A 17,018-nucleotide genomic window follows, 5' to 3' on the forward strand; every position below is an offset into this window, starting at 1 on the left:
CAGTCCTTGTTATCCCCGAGCATGTTGAGGCTATATGCTCGCGATGCTCGGACACAGTAGCACGGTTGTTCACCCTTGACCCCAAAACCGATAATGACTCGTCCCGTTGGCAATTCCTCCGAGGCGTTGACGCTTCCTGTCGACTATTCGAATTGGTAGGCCGGATTAGTTGAGAAGACTGATTTGACGTAGAGGCACCGATAGCGCTCTGTCTCTCCTCAGGGCTCGAGTCTAACGCCTGGGGGTAAAAGCACGTATCTCCGATACTGTGTTTGACACATTGTGTACAAGGTTGTAGGCGGTCACATTTCACCTTGCGTCTCCTGCAGGCGGCGCAGGAAATGATTCCACGGGGCTTTCGAGGAGTTACCACTTTCCCATGCTGATCTACTCGCATAATCGATCTCTTCGAATTTTGAAGCTGTCTCAGAGGGTCCATAATGCACGGAACCTTTTCATGCGTGACAGATGAAGTCCGAGAGACACGATGATTCTTGTCGGTGTCTGCGGACGGGCGGGTTGCCATGTCCGGTATCTCCGGACTCCGACAGCGGACCGACGCTAACCATACAAGTCAATTTCTTTCTCCTACAGTAGTGGCTGCTTTTCCCTTCCCAATTCATCTTCTGCCCGCTAATTTCTAATCATCTTTCCAGTAATATGGGAAGGCATGAATGGAGGCTCAGACTTTTCTATATGATTTCTAGGAAGTTGCATGTTTATATGAGAAAAGGTCTTTTATTTCCAAGTCATGCTAACTAAGGTAGGTACTAGATGACTCCGGCTAGATTATGGTTGTCATTGGACAATCTGTCCGGTCTGACCCACCCACCCGAAAGGGGAAACATCTGTCTCCGAATGTATGCAGGATATATCTTCGCTGAAATCTGAATTTTCTTTAGCATCGTGCTCTGCCAACCTTTCAAAGACCAAGAGAGTCCCAGCTGTCCCTGGCAGGCTTTATAAAATGGGTTTAAAGATATCTCGCACACAACGGCTGAGTGCAGTCATTGCTATTTCCACATCTTTCTTCATCGCCGAGATCTCGGGTACTGTTCTCATGTCACTCCCGCTCCTGTTCTTATCGTTTTAGCTGACCTATAATTATCAAGTGGGCTTTTATACACATTCGCTCGCTCTTATAGCGGATGCTTTCCATTATGTAGGTCAAACATAAGGTTTTCACCTTTTTCCACCATAATTGACTGAACCACTCCAGCTGAACGATCTAATCGGGTTTATCATCGCACTTATCGCCGTCGTTGTACGTCATTTGTACCGTTCTTCCATAGCTCCAGGCTGATTCGTATCTGCGCAGGTCGCAAACAAACGCACTCCTCCCAAAGCCTTAACATACGGATGGCAGCGTGCGGAGCTTCTCGGCGCGTTCTTCAATGGAGTCCTCCTTTTCGGTCTGGGAATCAGCGTTTTTCTACAATCTATTGAGAGGTTCATCTCGTTGCAACGTACGTATCATATTTATGTATGTACTTTTGACCCCATGCAAACATACTAATCCCTTGGTGGCTTAGCGGTCGAGAACCCAAAGTTGGTTCTTATCATTGGCTCTATCGGCTTGGGGCTGAACATTATCAGTGTTCTATTCTTGCATGGTGTGTTTTCCTTGACTATACACTAGAATTTATATTTGCATAAGGTTGCTCACTAATTCTTCCAGAGCATGACCATGGACACGATCATAGCCATGGTCACAGCCACGACGATCATGGTACCGCCAACGAAGCTGACCTGCGTGCAAATACGCATTCTCACCCCTTGCCGAATGAAATGGTTTATATTTCCAATCTTCACAATCATTTGACAAGTCTGACCTAGAACAGCACGTTCACCACAAACACCAGACCAATGCCGCCTCTGCCTCAGCCCACCGACCCGGTCACGACCTCGCTATTATGGGAGTTCTAATTCATGTCCTCGGTGATGCAGGCAACAACCTCGGTGTTATGGCCGCCGCGCTGGTTATCTGGCTCGCCGATTACGGTGGAAGATACTATGCCGATCCGGCAGCTAGTATGGGCATCGCATTGATGATCTTTGCTTCCTCTATACCTCTTAGTGAGCTTTCCGTTTCCTGTATCCGGTCTGAAAACAAAGCTAACGATGTAGTCAAACGCGCGGGTCTGGTTCTGCTACAAAGTGCCCCTGGGGAAGTTGACCCGGATGATGTAAAGCATGATCTGGAAAGGGTATGCGGCTATCCGTGATCTATTGCATAATCTGGAAACCAAGCTTACTTATTTCTAGATACCCGGTGTTCGCGCCATTCACGAGCTTCATATCTGGCGTTTGAACCAGGCCAAATCTCTCGCGTCAGCCCACATTCTCCTAACGGACGAGGCAAAAGATAACTTCAGTTCTCTGGCTAAAACGATCAACGAGTGTTTCCATGCATATGGTATTCATTCAGTCACGCTGCAACCAGAGGTGTGGTCAGACCAGAAGGGGTTCGTTGCCACTCCGGCGGGAAATGGTACTGATACGACCTCCGTGCAATCGGTGAGACCGGGTGTATCAGAGCGAGATTGTCAACTTGTTTGCGGGAAGCTGTGCGAAGATCTTTTATGCTGCTAAGGACCGGATTTCAACTGTTGCCTTACATATGTGTATCGTATGTTTAAGTCCGTTGCGAAGCCTATCATTCAACTAGAGTATCCATCTATTGTCTCGATCAACTATCTATTCACTTGTTGATAACGCAATGAAAAGTCACAGTCATCCACCACCCATCTCCCGTATATCAACCATATGTATCCCCTCCCAAAATAAACGTCTCAGGATTCTTCTGTATCATACTGGTAGGTTGTCATTTTTCCTGGGCTTGGAGAGCGTACTCGAGCGAATTCTTTCAAGGGATCGGTCCATGCTCTTCCCTCTCTGTACCCAACCCAGATGCATCTTTCATGGCCACATCTGCCATATCTGCCACCTTCTCCCCACGCTTACTAGCAGGGGCCCCTGGAATGTTGGCAACAGACGGTACATCAGCTGCATTGGCCACATCTGCCACGTTCTCCCCCTTCTTATCAGCAGAAGTGTCTGGGATGTCGACAATATACGGCTTGCCAGGTTCGCTGGCCATGTCCGCCATGTTCTCCCCTCGCTTAGTAGCGGAGGTCTCTCTGACGTTGACAACCCGCGGCACATTACCTGCGTTGGCCATAGCAGGACCGTCGGCCATAGCGGGACCGTTGGCCATGGCAAGACTATCGCCGTTTCGTTTCGTCGCTTCTTCATTTTCAGCTCGAGCGAGGCCGCCGTTGGCTTCGTTGAAGGTGGGATACGGGGCGGCCATGGCCGCGGAGAAGGCCAGGGTGATGCTGGTGAGGAGGGATGTTTTCATCTTGGTTTCGAAAGTTGAGCGAAGTCTGGATTTGTAGGAAAGGTAAAAGATAACTGTGTTTGTCTTCGATTTAGAAAATGTCGACATTGACTCGAGTGGAAGACACGGATTTATATCATGTTTGGGGGGGGGGTTGATCTTCTGTGGCGATGACGAAGGCAGCAGACATATCATATTGCAGATCATTGCACCTCTGCAGCATATGCTCCCCATAGTGTGTGTAGCTACGTACTTCAGTGGCCTGAACTAACGTCTTACATGTATGTGTATCCTATAAGATGCCGCAAGGGGGAGAGAGCGGGAGGGGTGTTGCATACAATGAATACTTATGTAGGTTGATGAGTATTATGGGGCTCATTTGTTCTGAAATCTGCGCTTGTATATGAAGCTTCTCTCATAAACGCCTCCGACGAACTAAACACGTCATTAATTATAACCCAATTTATTTCCAGCTTCACATTTTCATACGCGATGAGTCTATAGTACATGTACCTCACAGCTGAGGTAAAGTGAGTCTCATTATATTGCATGCCAAGCTCACTTTCATCGTTCTCTTTTCCGGTTTTCTTATATCTCAAACCAAGACTTCGTCAATGTGTCTCTTTTGCCGATGACCGCCTAACTTCCATCCACAGCATCATCATCTTTCACGAAGGCTATCACAAAATCGCTCTTCCAAAATCGACAGTTAATAAGTAATACGTTCGACCTTTGCTTTCTCCAACAGTCTACTTTGCGGTGGTCTTTCCCAACGAAAGCAGTATTGCCCCTTCGCTAATGCAATGCGTCTCGAGCGCTCGCCAGTTTGCCAAACAGTTTCTCCTTCCTTTGTCCAGCCCAGCTCAAATGGCACAGTGTAATCTGGAGGGCCCGGAAGATCAGGCCAGGTAAGCCGCCTGGGTGCACTCAGACATTGTTCCGTGGCACTCTCGGCCCTCCTTGCTACCCAATTATCCAGGAAATTGCGGAAATTCGACATGTCAGAGTCGAGTTCGCGGCGAACAGGCCACTCAATATTTAGCACCATGTCTATGTTTCGGTCCCAGTGTGGAATACTCGTAAGATGCCTATCGTTCGTGATGATCTCATAAAGTGTGAATACAACACTCGACACATCGTCTCGGCCATCTAATAGACCGTCCTTTCCATTGGCAGCCCAGTCAAAGTCAAAGAGAACAACGTTGTCTGTTTCAGGGTCGACAAGCAAATTCCGGGGTGCAATATCTTGATGCATGATCCCCAGTTCTAGGTTCAGGAAATCCACCACCTGGGTAAGTTGTTGTAGCCATTTGAATCGGAAAGGCCTTTTCGGATCGACATCTTCTAGCGTTCCACCTGGTATATACTTCGATGTGAGCCCAATCACTCGGGACTCCACATCTTCAAGGACAAGGCTATCGAATGGTAATATATTAGGATGCGGTGGCATTTTGCTGAGCAGGTTCATCTCCTTCCAGGACATGTGTAGTCTTCGCGGCATGCCTAGAGGGTTGAACTTGAATGCGACCTTCCGGTCATTATAGGATACAAGATCGACACCTGGTCCAAGTCGATCAATTTCTTTGAGTTGTGAGAAATAGATCGTAGAGCAATTTGCGAGTGATTGACACAGGGAGAAGGGAAGATACGCAATAAAGAATGTATCATCTTCTTCCGGATCTGTCGAGACTCCCGTGAGAAGCCCGTCATTGTCGACCGTGATTGCACGAACCTCCGGCGAGAGGTAATCAGCGAATTGCGCAAGGACTGAGACCTCTACATCCTCTTCAGGCCGAAAGAGTTTGGCTGTTCCTTTCACTTTGATTAATCGCAGCTGGTCCCAATCCCAGACATTGCAGTGGGTTTCGGTCAACGGGTTTTCCCTTGGGCCAAAATAGCCCTGGCCTTCTGAGAAGAATCTATCTTGAGGGTCGATCATGGTTCAAAGATCAAGGAAATCGATTTTGTAAATTCGTGGGCGGCTGGTGCGGAGGAGACTCGCAGCAATTGGTGTGCAGCAAGGGGTGTTTCCAATCCCCTTTGAGAAATCTTAGAATGCGGTGTCACTCGGCACATGATATTCGAGCGCTTACGCGCGAGACGTCATTTGTTGCGCTCATCAGTTACCCCTTGATCGCATCCGAGATGCTGTAGAACCCATGTCGGGTCAACGACAATTTCTCTGGAACCAGACCATTAAGAGATTTTCGATGCAAACTTTTAATCGTGATTTGATAAATCTCACAACTCATTGATCTGATCATTTCGCTGTTCAAATACCGCTCCTTTTCTGCTGTTCGAGTATTTGCCAATATATACCGACATCTCTGCAACATTCCAATCACGAAACCCATCAACAACTTAATCAAAGGGAAGCAGCTAACTGAGCAGGTCTGTTGGCGTCAGCTGCTTGAAAATCCGATACTTCCGAGATCACTACCTAACTGATTCTTCCACACATGCCAAGCTATACACAGGGTCTCCTGATCGCAAAACTGCTGGTCGAAACGTTCGTCCTTGACCCCTTGATCAAATTAAGACAGATTAAAGCGACCGATAAACTTCCCCGAAAGTTCTCCGGCCCGCGTCGCTTCTCAGACCGTTGTTTTGCCTTGAAACGGATGGGGCTGTTGGCGCGTCTCCATCGGGTGATGATTGACATTTCACGGCCTCAACCCAGATCGTTCCGTGGGTGCTTCCTGCCACCAAACATGACAGGGGAGGGTTCCGACCGGAACGCAGCCAGAATCGGGTTGGGTTCCCTTCGAACATACTTTCAGATCTTGACAGGTTGACGTACTCGTTCGCTGATCCCTCATGAGAACGCTCCGCTCAATATCCCATACAAGTGTCAGGGGTCCTGCATCATGTCGACTGGTTGGGCAATTTTCCGATGTGAAAAGGAACTCGGTGGAATTGCCGGAGGGTCTCCGTTGAGAGTGGCCCTATATAAAATCTCACGATGGTATCGACTTTGAACCGTTATATATTATCTACGTGGTACGGAGTGCATCGGTTCCATTTCTAGGTAGAACAACACGAGAAGAATGCGTTCTAGTCTCACCTTCGGGGCTCTTGCCTCCATTTCACTTGTTCAGGGCTTCACTCACCCCGGCCTTCTCCATACCAACGAGGACTTTGACCGCATCAAGTCCAAGGTCCAGGCTAGCGCCGAGCCCTGGATCACCGGCTGGTACAAGCTGACCAACAACTCCTACGCATCCCCCTCCTACACCAACACGGCACAGGAGGTCATCTATCGCGGCGACGACGGCACTCATTCTCAGAACTACCCCAACCTGTACCGCGACATCGCAGCCGCTTACGCCCTCGCCATACAATGGAAGATCACCGACAACACCACCTACGCGGACTCCGCCGTCGCCATCCTCGATGCTTGGGGTACGACCCTGACCGAGATCTCTGGCAACTCGGACAAGTTCCTGGCTTCAGGAATCTACGGCTACGAGCTAGCGAACGCAGCCGAGTTGATGCGCGACTATGACGGCTGGTCGACCGAGAGCTTCAACACTCTGCGCGACATGATGGTGAACGTGTTCTATCCGATGAACCGGGACTTCTTTATCCGGCACAATGATGCCGAGATCGATCACTACTGGGCGAACTGGGATCTTTGCAACATCGCCTCTATGTTATCCATCGGCATCCTGTCTGACAATGAGACCATGTACCAGGAGGCAGTGGATTATTTTAAGAACGGCGAGGGGAACGGCCAGATCGAAAAGATGGTCTGGAAGCTGTACGATGTCGATGGACAGACTCTAGGCCAGGGGCAGGAGGCCGGCCGTGATCAGGGACACTCGATGCTAGACTTTGCCCTGCTGGGTCCGATTGCCCAGTCGGCGTATAACCAGGGTGATGATCTGTTTGAGTATCTGGATAACCGGATTCTAGCTGGGTAGATTCCCCACCGTCTCGAGATGTTTAACAGGTATGCTGACACTATCTCAGTGCCGAGTATGTCGCCAAGTACAACCTTGGCGAAGATGTTCCCTACACCACATACGTCAACAGCGATGTCACGCAGGATATCATCAGTGAAGCTGGACGTGGTGATATACGCCCTCTCTGGGAGCTGCTGTACAACCATTACGGCGTGTTGAAAGGACTGGACGTGACGTGGACGAAGAAGTATCGCGATCTGGTGGTCGAGGATGGCGACGGAGCTGAAGGAGGTGGCGGTGACTATGGAAGCACCAGCGGGGGATTCGATCAATTGGGCCATGGAACGCTCTTATACACGTTGGAGTAGATTGCACGTTGCTGAAGCAGAAGCGATCTTTCCACCGAGAGCCCAAGCCAAATAATGTTGTGTTTCAGTTAAAGTAATCAGACAACGATACAGTGGAATAACAAGCTGACAGTCACCAGCAGCCCGAAACCATGATATCGAGAGGTCAGGAAATAGTCTACTCTCATATATAAGCCAGATGAACCAACATGTTGGGATTCCACTGTTCAACCCTTCGTATATAGTCCTAAACACTCTGGAGGCAAGCTTACCAACTACTCGATATCCTCGGTCGCAGTGCAGGGCGCCTCCCAGCCCTTAACAATTAGCGGGATGGTTTTTATAGTCTTCCATAAATCAATATATGGTCTAGTATTTGATTTTTCATATGAAAGAAATCGATACTTATATAATCTAGCATGCTTTGAGTATTTAGTGAGATATGGTAACATGATATACTGATGTTAAATAGAAAAGCAATTATAAACTCGTTCAATGATTGGTTAAGATAACGGACACAGTCAGAAGTGGGCGGGGCATCTTCCATTGAATAGTCAATTTATTTAACCCGCGCTCTTTTCACTTCGGACAATCCACTGCTCTTGTTCTTCATCATGGTTGTGCAAGGGGTATCCGGGACCTATAGTCCAGATGTTGAGTTGCAGGGCACTCAAAGAGCCAGCCCAAGTCAAGTGATGGAAGAAACCCCACCATCTCATGCTGTGAACTTAGCACCCCGATGGAACGATTCAAAAGCCACGATCTGGAGGCTAACTGCCACCTTCTGGTGTGCATTTGTAATGGGTGCTAATGATGCCGCGTATGGTGCGATAATTTCCTACGTTCGTCTACCCCCCTATATCTATACTCGTTCTATAGTCATACTTATATTTTATTTTCAACGCTCTAGCTTGAGGAATACTACCAGAAAAGCTATACGGTTGTTTCCCTAGTGTTTCTCTCCCCTTTTGCGGGCTACACTATCTCTGCCTTTGTCAGCAATTCGATTCATCAGCATCTCGGTAGACGAGGCATCGCCATTATTGGTCCTGCGTGTCATTTACTCACTTTCACGATAATATCCAATCATCCGCCGTTTCCGGTCCTGGTGTCCCTGTATGTCCTCATAGGATTGGGCAGCGGTATCCAGAATGCGGCGTGGAATGTGTGGATCGGAAACATGGCGAACTCGCATGAAGTTCTCGGCTTCTTTCACGGATTCTATGGCATTGGGGCTACGGCTAGTCCTCTTGTTGCTACCAGTTTGATTGCCAAGGCTGGATGGCAATGGTACTCTTTTTACTCTCTAATGGTAAATTTATCACCTGACCCGCCCTCTTTTCCTCACGAGTAGACATGAATTAGTTAACGGTGTGCCAGGCTGGAGCAGCTGCTATCGAGCTTATCTACGCGACCAGCGCATTCTGGCTTGAAACCGCGTCAAAGTACCGACAGGAGAATTCAAACTCCTCAAACTCAAGCGGAATGATGCGCCAGACTCGCCTTTCCCTCACATACAGGGCTACCTGGATCTGTGCTGTTTTCCTCTTCCTCTACGGGGGCGTGGAAGTCTCCATCGGTGGTTGGATCGTCGTCTTCATGACCAGTGTCCGCCAGGGCAGTGCATTTGCAGGTGGTATGACAGAAACAGGCTTTTGGCTCGGCATCACAGTGGGCCGATTTGTCCTTGGATTCGTGTCGCCCCGAATTGGCGAGAAGTCATCCATTGCTATATACATGATCCTTGCGATCGTGCTTGAGGTCATTTTCTGGCTCGTTCCTCAGTTCATTGTTTCCGCACTTGCGGTCTCCTTTGTTGGGTTTTTCATGGGAACGATCTACCCCGGCGTTGTCGTGGTGTCAACACGTCTTTTGCCCAGAAACCTCCATGTCGCTGCAATAGGGTTTGCCGCTGCGTTTTCGATGGGCGGGGGTGCTGTTTTTCCTTTCATGGTCGGCGCCATTGCACAGACAAAGGGGGTAATGGTGTTACAGCCTATTCTCCTGGCAATGCTGACTGTGGCGTTAGCAATTTGGGCAACACTGCTTAGAGTTCCGAAACTGGAGCTGCTACGTCGAGTCTTACCTGATAGACCCTGACAATCACAAAAGGCAGAGAATGAGGCATGTGTTAATTGCGATACAGTATGACGTAAATCCTGAACATCCTATGATGGTGTCAAAAGCGTTTACAGGTCAGCAGGTCTTAAGTTTCTATCGCCAGGTTGCCAGTATATCAGGTTTACCAATAGATTACTACTACATAGTTGATATTAGTAATTAAACTACCCGGATGATAACTTACAATATAGAAAAGTCTGTTAGATTATAGATCTATGAAAAGTTTTACATGTAATATGATAGCGTATGCTCATATCAGCGTTGGCTGAGTATTACATAGTGACCCTTCGTCCTAGCCTTAGGCATCACCTGGGTAGACTGCGGCAAAGTAATGGTTTTGGCTATTCACCGGCCACTTCCCTTGTTGTCAATTCACTTTTGTCTTGTCACCATATTACTTACGCATGCGAATGCCCTCATGTTCCGAAATCAGTAGAGTCGCTAAACTGGGTTTTTGCATACATGGAACACGGGTGACGGAAAGTGAAGTTGGTCCGTGCAGCCCAAACACTTGGAATGTAAGATATGCGGGAGAAAACTGGACACGAATCGCCTTATCACTCAGCAGTGCGAGTCCAATGGTGTTCTGATTGAATTGACTGTCGGGGTGGTTGTTCATTCAGCTCAATGAGATGACGTCAGTCAACTGCTAGGACCATACAGTGTACTTTAGAGTCGTCTTTCTTCAGGTCCCTTCGCTCTCCGTAAGGCGCAAACCATGGGGCTTCATCGGCATGGAACCTTTCTGGGAATTTCCCCTTTTGAGACAGAAGTACGTCGCCGTGTCTGGTGGTATCTCGTTAGCATAGACGTTCGTGCTTCTGAATTGGCGGGCTTTAGGAACTCTATCATATCCCAAACGTGGGATACCCAAATGCCTTCAATATCAACGACCAGGATATCAACCCCACAATGACGGTCTTACCGAAGGATCAAACAGGGATAAGAGATATGAGTTTCTGTCTCTTCACCTACGTGACCATTGATGCCCTGAGATCCGCGGAGCTGAAGAGATATTCCAATATTTTGTTGAATACAAGGTCCAGATCATACTAAACAGGGAACAGTTCTCAGAGCTAAAGAGCCTAGTCGAAGAAAGATTCCTGCGTTTCTGTGACCCTGTGATGCCATTGGATCTTTTCTTGAGTATCATGGCGAGATCTACTCTTTGCAAACTAGAAAACAAAATAAGGCTCTTCGCGCCTGACCCCCAAAATCGGGCCACCGAGCCCTGACTCATGGTGCGCTTATGGTATCCGGATGTCGGAATACGAAAAGATGATCCACTCGAACGAGCTTCTACGTGGGTTTCTCTGGTATGCCCATGGTAACTTTCCATGGGGTGCCCTGTTTGGGCTCCTACGATCGATTAGTTCTAGTGAATGGGACGAGAATGAAGAACAGTGATGGCAGTGCGTACAAAACACTTACCGAAACTACCCGGAGCTCTGGCATCAGGACAAAGGCATGAATCGATTTGTTGGGACTCTGACACTCAACGCTTGGGATGCACGGAAGACATCGACATATGGCTCTGCAGAGCAGAACAACCCCCCGGAGTTCATCGAATCGCTTATCGCAAGACGCAGCAAGATAAATGGCTTTACAGCTTCAAGTGCTGTGGATAGAACCCAGGGAGAGAATGTTTCCGAAGTCTACTTGGCCAGGGCCAGCTCTGCTGTTCAAGGCTATCATGAGCGGCCGCAATCTTGGAGCGATCCATCATGGTCTAGTCTATTATATCTGAATACCGCAGATCCGGATGTTGATTTCGAATCTTGGTTAACATGAACAATGCAATTGTGGGTTCTATGGTTAACAATTATACACTGAGTGAAGATTTTCGAACAGCTTTCCAACACCTCAGCACCGAGCCTCGCAGTGTTCAATCAAACAAACGCGTCTCTGGGACCCGATTAGGTCAGATACCTTCTTTTTCCGACTCCGGTCGCTCATCTACCTCCTCTGTAGTTCTCATATCCTTCCACTCCACAAACAACGCCACAACAACCCCAACACAGGCAAGCGCAATGGCAAGGTAAAACACCTTGACCACCGTGTCGTTGTAAACATGAAGCAGTGTATCCATCTTGTCAGAAGAGACTGCGTCACGCAGATCCGTGGCTCCCGAGTTCACAATCATAGACGCGTCGACATCTGGCAGCTGTGACTTCACGTTATTGATCAGTTCCTGGGACATGATATTCTGAGCAATAGAGAGAAACACCGATCCTCCCAGCTGTTGGCCGAAGAACAACAAAGAAATAGCCGGAGGGAGTTCTGATTTGGTCATCATGGCTCCTCCCACGCAGCTCGAGAAAGCGAATGCAGCTGCCACCGTGCGCTGTTTGACGGTCTTCGTCCTGATCATGGCCCTGTCGCCTTCGAGGGCCTGATCAATGCCAAATACGATGAACAGGACCCCGCTCATCACCAGCGAAGCAATGACTCTTCCGGAACTCCAAGGATAAGCCGAGCCTCCCCACTGCAGATCGAGCAGCAAACAGACCACTGCAGGAACCAACACACAGAACCCCAGGGGATTGAACTGAAGCACCTTATCCAACAGCGACTGTCTCCCTGTTTGTGCACCTGCACCCTCATTTCCCCCCTTTCCCTCTCTCTCCTGCTTCGGAAAGATGAAAAAGATAATAACCAGCACCACGCCTCCAATCGGCAAGTTAATTAAAAAGCACCACCTCCACGACGCATGTGTTGTCAAGGCACCACCCAACAGCGGTCCCGCAACCGCCGAGAGACCAGAAATAGCACAAAAAACCGGTATACATCGCGCGCTTCTTCAACGGCACGGCCTTCATAATCAGGACCATTGACCCGGAGAAGATCCCCGCAGACCCGAAACCCTGAATGGCGCGGCCTACAATGACGGCCTCGGAATTCGGCGCGCCCCCGCATACCGCGGAGCCGACTTCGAAGATGACCACGCTGGTGATGTAGACAATCTTCGCTGGGTACATTTTATAGAACATGCCCTGAGGCAGCTGCATCACGCAGCCGGTGAGCATGTATGCGCTGCCGTACCAAGCGATGTCGTCGAAGGAGTGGAATTGGTTCGTCATGCTGGGGATAGCGTTGGAGATGATGGTGCGGTCCTATCAACAGGTTAGTAGTCATTCAATATCCTGTGCTGTATATCCCAATGGGTTTATAACAAAAGAGGGCAAGAGAAAGGGCAGGGAGAACCTACCAACGAAACCAGGAACATGCAAAGACAAATCGAAGTCATCACCACAGCCAGCGCCATGCCCTGGAGGCCCTCTGGCTCGGGGGCTTGGTCATTAACAGAGCCACGCCCTTCCTCCTTGTCTTTTTCTTCGTCCAACTTCGATGATGAAATCTCGTCTGAGTGTTTCATATTGGCACTCGAAGAAGTTCCGCAAAAGAGTATAGATAGTAGGTAGAGCCGATGAGCAAAGAGAAGGTAAACAAAGTCGGCCCAAAAGTAACTGATCAAACCAGTCTTTTCAGTATCCAATACTCTCTCCTCTCTATTATTGCACGAAAAAGAATTCCTCAGTTATATACATCGAACCCCCTTAAAGCACCCAACAATAAACCCAATCTCTGTACCTTCCGGATCGATGACCAATTACCATATGCGGTTTAGCCCCGGGTGCTCGGGACCAATCGGAGTGGTTGATTCGGGCTCGAATGCTCAATCCTCCCGACTTTTTGAGCTGTCCTGGACCGAGAGGGTTATCAGTAAGTAGTTTAGGGGTAAGTGTCTTCTGGTGATCCTTGACATACGGATAAACTTTGAAGGTTGCTGTGGTGGTGTCGGAAATTGGTATTATGTCTTCTTCCGACTGGTATATTTTTCCCACGGGGTTCATCAAAATGTACTTTTTTCTGGCCTTCTCGTTGAGCAACGACATAACACAGCAGGCTGTCTTTTCCAGCGTCTTAGATAGCTACAAGTCTTCTATCATAGTACAGAGATATATTGATCAGCAATAATCCCTCTCCGGTTAGAAATATATCATGGACCTAAACCTGTCGGAAACTTTCATCTAGCATCTTAGATGATAATTGAATAATTTCAAACCATGATGTTGTTGCCAACAGTAGTTTGTGTATCATTCCATTCAGAGCTTCAAAAACATCGTTAATTTCATTAGATCTTATGGAGGCTGTTGATGTGAACAGGATCCGTCTTGCTGTGGGACGGCGGGATAAAAGCAATATAAACCGAGGAATCAGAAGATATTGTCAGATATAGCACACCTGCCGGTGTGATTCAATGCATTGTTCATGCTCTTAAAGAAATCATGTCTTGGTTCCCAAGCAGGAATTAAAGCATATATATGATATTTCCGTGGTCTAATATCCCAAGCTAAGGCGTTTGATCATATTTCAAAGATTACTTATAGAATACTGTCCCTAGTCCTTGCCAGAAGGTTGATATAACGCTGATAATTTCGTCTATGAACATGCAGGAGCATACAAATAAACCACTTAAAGTATCTATATCACGACTGGATGTCTAGAGCTCCGTCAAGATAAAGACCACGGAAAAGAGTCCAACAGCATTTCAAAAAAATAACATAAGCGGCACCAATAAAACCAAATATTGAATCTAATATGAATTATACCCTGTTCCAAAAAGTGAGTAGACAGTCCAGAAATCTAACATCATCTCAAGTCCACGGACTGGGTCAAGTCCAACATTCATAACTTAACAGACAACCAACTCTCCCCACGCCATGTCATTTGATTCAAACCAAGAACCAAGCATCAAAAAGCTCGGAAGCTTCCATGCCTGCGCAAAGGCAAGTGCCCTACAGCTTACGGTAGTTCTCATCCATCATGTGGTCCGATTCCTTAGCATTGGCCCGAATCCAAATTGCCAGCTCACTCTCACTTTCTCCCTCTTTATGTTCTTACTTTTCTTGATCCAGTGAGGGGCCTGCGGGGTACTTGGAAAATCAAACAATAATAGGAGAGTACATATACCCTATCCGAGGTGTATACCTCCGGACCTTCGATATAAACTTGAGTAAACCCCCAGATATCCAAAACAAACAACATGTATAACAGTATGCCAGCGCATAAAAAGAATATCATGAAAACCAACATCTCAACATTCCAACCTGCCACCCATATAATGATTCTCAAAGTCTAAATAATCTAAGTCAACGCCAAACAGACATACTGTAGACACACCTCCCAACCACCAGTCCACCTAGTAACCAACGCAACCACATCCCAAACAACCGAATTCCAAACCCGCCTTGCCTTGCCTTGCCTTATCTCACCTTACCTCACTCCTGAAATCAAAGCTGGAACCTATTCTGCACTGTGCACGTTTACATCCTGACCGACAGGAAGCATTTCATTCATTCATACATCCCACTAACATTACTAGTATAGCACACTGTCAACTCCACATCCGGATATCCATCAACCTCATCCAGAAAGGCAAACAGCAAACATTCAGCCCATTGGATATACATACTCAAGTAAGCAGACACCCATACAGTCCATCCAATGATGCAATTCAGATGAAGTAAGATAAACACAACGAGGGGGGAACAGGTACAAGTACCACCCACTGTTGAAAGGAAGTTGGTAATCGGGCTGGGTGGGGTTGAAATCTTTCTCTATCCGTGGGGTGGGTGTCTACAGTGTACATATGTACTGTGTACTCCGTACATTGGTGTAGGAGTAACTCGAACTGGAGATCTGCCTGCCTCTCTGTCTGCTTTTGTTCACCGGATGGATGGGTAGATGCGTTGGGCGGTTGCGTTGGGAATCGTCTTTTTACACAAACATATCGTTTTTTCGGGTTATGTTATGATCCTGATTACATATGGCTTGATCAATGTTAAGAAAGCATGTGCATACATAGCCTCATAAAGAATACCAAGAACATTCCCTATCAACACCCTGGCCAGGTTAGGTCCGATTAGTCGCTACAATCTACTGTACACCCTCCATAACCCAACTACATACAGTACGTCCGCGATGATAAACCTGCCTCGCCGTTATGATCGACAAAGCAAGGATTTCTGTACGACTCACCTCCCGGTCTCAACTGCAATAAAGCCAATTTGGCAAGTTTCAACGCTCACAAGTATAAAGCTCCGGTCGCACACGCTGGTCGAGAAGGTTTTCTGTGCTCGGGCAGTTGATATCGAGTGCTAGCTGACGCGACAATCTCGGATCCTTGGGTATATTTCGGAAGAAAGGGAAAATGAAGAACGGAGAGATGATTGGAATGTGAAGGGTGGCCAAGACCAGCCAGACAACATAGATAGGAGAGGTAATGAGAAAGACTGAGCATTAATTGCTGCTGCAGGACCCCGAACAAGCATCGCGTCGCATCCTCGGGAGATTTCACGGTATCCTACACGATGGACCTGTTGTCGAGCCACGGGGCACAGAGTGACACTGCATGCATGGATTTCATCCGGATTCTTCCATGGCGTGTTTTCCGTTTTTGCCTTCCTTATCCATGTTCATCCGTCAAGTCTCGTCACGAGTGACACGATCAAGGATGGTCCAAACTTCGATTAGCTCTGAGTGTTTTTTGGTCTCCAATTGGAGTCGCTATGATCGCGCCCTGTAACTTCATCCCCTGCAACCAAAGTTAGACAAGTCCTGGCCACAGTAGCTAACGAGTTAGTCAACCTAGGCGATTAGATAACCACGGAGTACATCACACCGAACGCGCCTCGACTCGCTAGGAAGTCCGTGGCGGCCTCGACATGCAGAACAATCTTACATACATGGTGGCTGCTAACCGGCTTTGGGCTGGACCAGTACCACTAATGTATGTCCTTTATCCTATCACCGTCCAGAGGGCGTGATCGGCCTTACTCCGGCGTAACTTTCTCCTGTACATAAGGTGACATGGAGACTGGTGGCTCCTGATGGTCTATCCTGGGTGGACGGATGTGCATTGTGCAGCGTGCACTAACACTTTGCAGTAAACTCAATAACAAGCAGGCAAGGTTCGCAGCGATCCGTTGGTGAGTCGTGACTGTCTCTGTGGGTTTGGGGGTTCCATTTTGCCTCCGTCTTCAACTCGGCCTGCAGGGACCAGGGATGGGCTTGTGCGTCATTTTCATATGGAGTGTTATTTCCCACTTACCTAGGTTGTTTCTGCACTGCGGGCCGTGGCGCTGGCAGGTCTCCATCTGTTCCGACAGTCGCAAACATAACACCAGTCCCATACTTCAATAGGTTAAACGGCGAGAATTTGAGGCCAACCTTTCGCATAGGGAGTACTCGGTTGAAACAATTCCGCATACCCCCAGCCAAGTACTAACCAGTTAGTACAGA

At 48.0% G+C, this 17,018-nt stretch overlaps 7 protein-coding genes across 7 annotated transcripts; 3 read left to right on the forward strand and 4 right to left on the reverse strand.

The window, feature by feature from the left end:
• Positions 1–967: 967 nt before the first annotated feature.
• Positions 968–2,592, forward strand: LDX57_007053 (cation diffusion facilitator family transporter; the record flags this gene model as incomplete). Its single annotated transcript, XM_046088777.1, has 9 exons — positions 968–1,049; positions 1,113–1,162; positions 1,220–1,264; positions 1,319–1,466; positions 1,533–1,613; positions 1,679–1,791; positions 1,842–2,076; positions 2,128–2,207; positions 2,266–2,592. 9 exons carry the CDS (start codon positions 968–970, stop codon positions 2,590–2,592), a joined length of 1,161 nt encoding a protein of 386 aa, XP_045944747.1.
• A 274-nt stretch (positions 2,593–2,866) lies between these two features.
• Positions 2,867–3,361, reverse strand: LDX57_007054 (uncharacterized protein; the record flags this gene model as incomplete). Its single annotated transcript, XM_046088778.1, has 1 exon — positions 2,867–3,361. The coding sequence occupies one exon, from the start codon at positions 3,359–3,361 to the stop codon at positions 2,867–2,869; it is 495 nt and encodes a 164-aa protein (XP_045944748.1).
• Positions 3,362–3,881: 520 nt separating this feature from the next.
• Positions 3,882–5,332, reverse strand: LDX57_007055 (uncharacterized protein). Its single transcript, XM_046088779.1, has one exon. It carries the CDS (start codon positions 5,277–5,279, stop codon positions 4,050–4,052), a length of 1,230 nt encoding a protein of 409 aa, XP_045944749.1. The 5' UTR covers positions 5,280–5,332; the 3' UTR covers positions 3,882–4,049.
• A 695-nt stretch (positions 5,333–6,027) lies between these two features.
• Positions 6,028–7,613, forward strand: LDX57_007056 (uncharacterized protein; the record flags this gene model as incomplete). The annotated part of the gene is made up of 2 exons (XM_046088780.1): positions 6,028–7,259; positions 7,313–7,613. Exons 1-2 carry the CDS (start codon positions 6,388–6,390, stop codon positions 7,611–7,613), a joined length of 1,173 nt encoding a protein of 390 aa, XP_045944750.1. The 5' UTR covers positions 6,028–6,387.
• A 779-nt stretch (positions 7,614–8,392) lies between these two features.
• Positions 8,393–9,692, forward strand: LDX57_007057 (MFS transporter; the record flags this gene model as incomplete). Its single annotated transcript, XM_046088781.1, has 3 exons — positions 8,393–8,434; positions 8,503–8,904; positions 8,973–9,692. 3 exons carry the CDS (start codon positions 8,393–8,395, stop codon positions 9,690–9,692), a joined length of 1,164 nt encoding a protein of 387 aa, XP_045944751.1.
• A 1,942-nt stretch (positions 9,693–11,634) lies between these two features.
• On the reverse strand, positions 11,635–12,144 carry LDX57_007058 (uncharacterized protein; the record flags this gene model as incomplete). Its single annotated transcript, XM_046088782.1, has 1 exon — positions 11,635–12,144. The coding sequence occupies one exon, from the start codon at positions 12,142–12,144 to the stop codon at positions 11,635–11,637; it is 510 nt and encodes a 169-aa protein (XP_045944752.1).
• Positions 12,145–12,394: 250 nt separating this feature from the next.
• Positions 12,395–13,089, reverse strand: LDX57_007059 (uncharacterized protein; the record flags this gene model as incomplete). Its single annotated transcript, XM_046088783.1, has 2 exons — positions 12,395–12,826; positions 12,922–13,089. 2 exons carry the CDS (start codon positions 13,087–13,089, stop codon positions 12,395–12,397), a joined length of 600 nt encoding a protein of 199 aa, XP_045944753.1.
• Positions 13,090–17,018: the final 3,929 nt, after the last annotated feature.

The sequence above is a fragment of the Aspergillus melleus genome, assembly GCF_016097325.1.
Source record: "Aspergillus melleus strain CBS 546.65 chromosome Unknown contig4, whole genome shotgun sequence".
NCBI classification, from domain to species: Eukaryota; Fungi; Ascomycota; class Eurotiomycetes; order Eurotiales; family Aspergillaceae; genus Aspergillus; species Aspergillus melleus.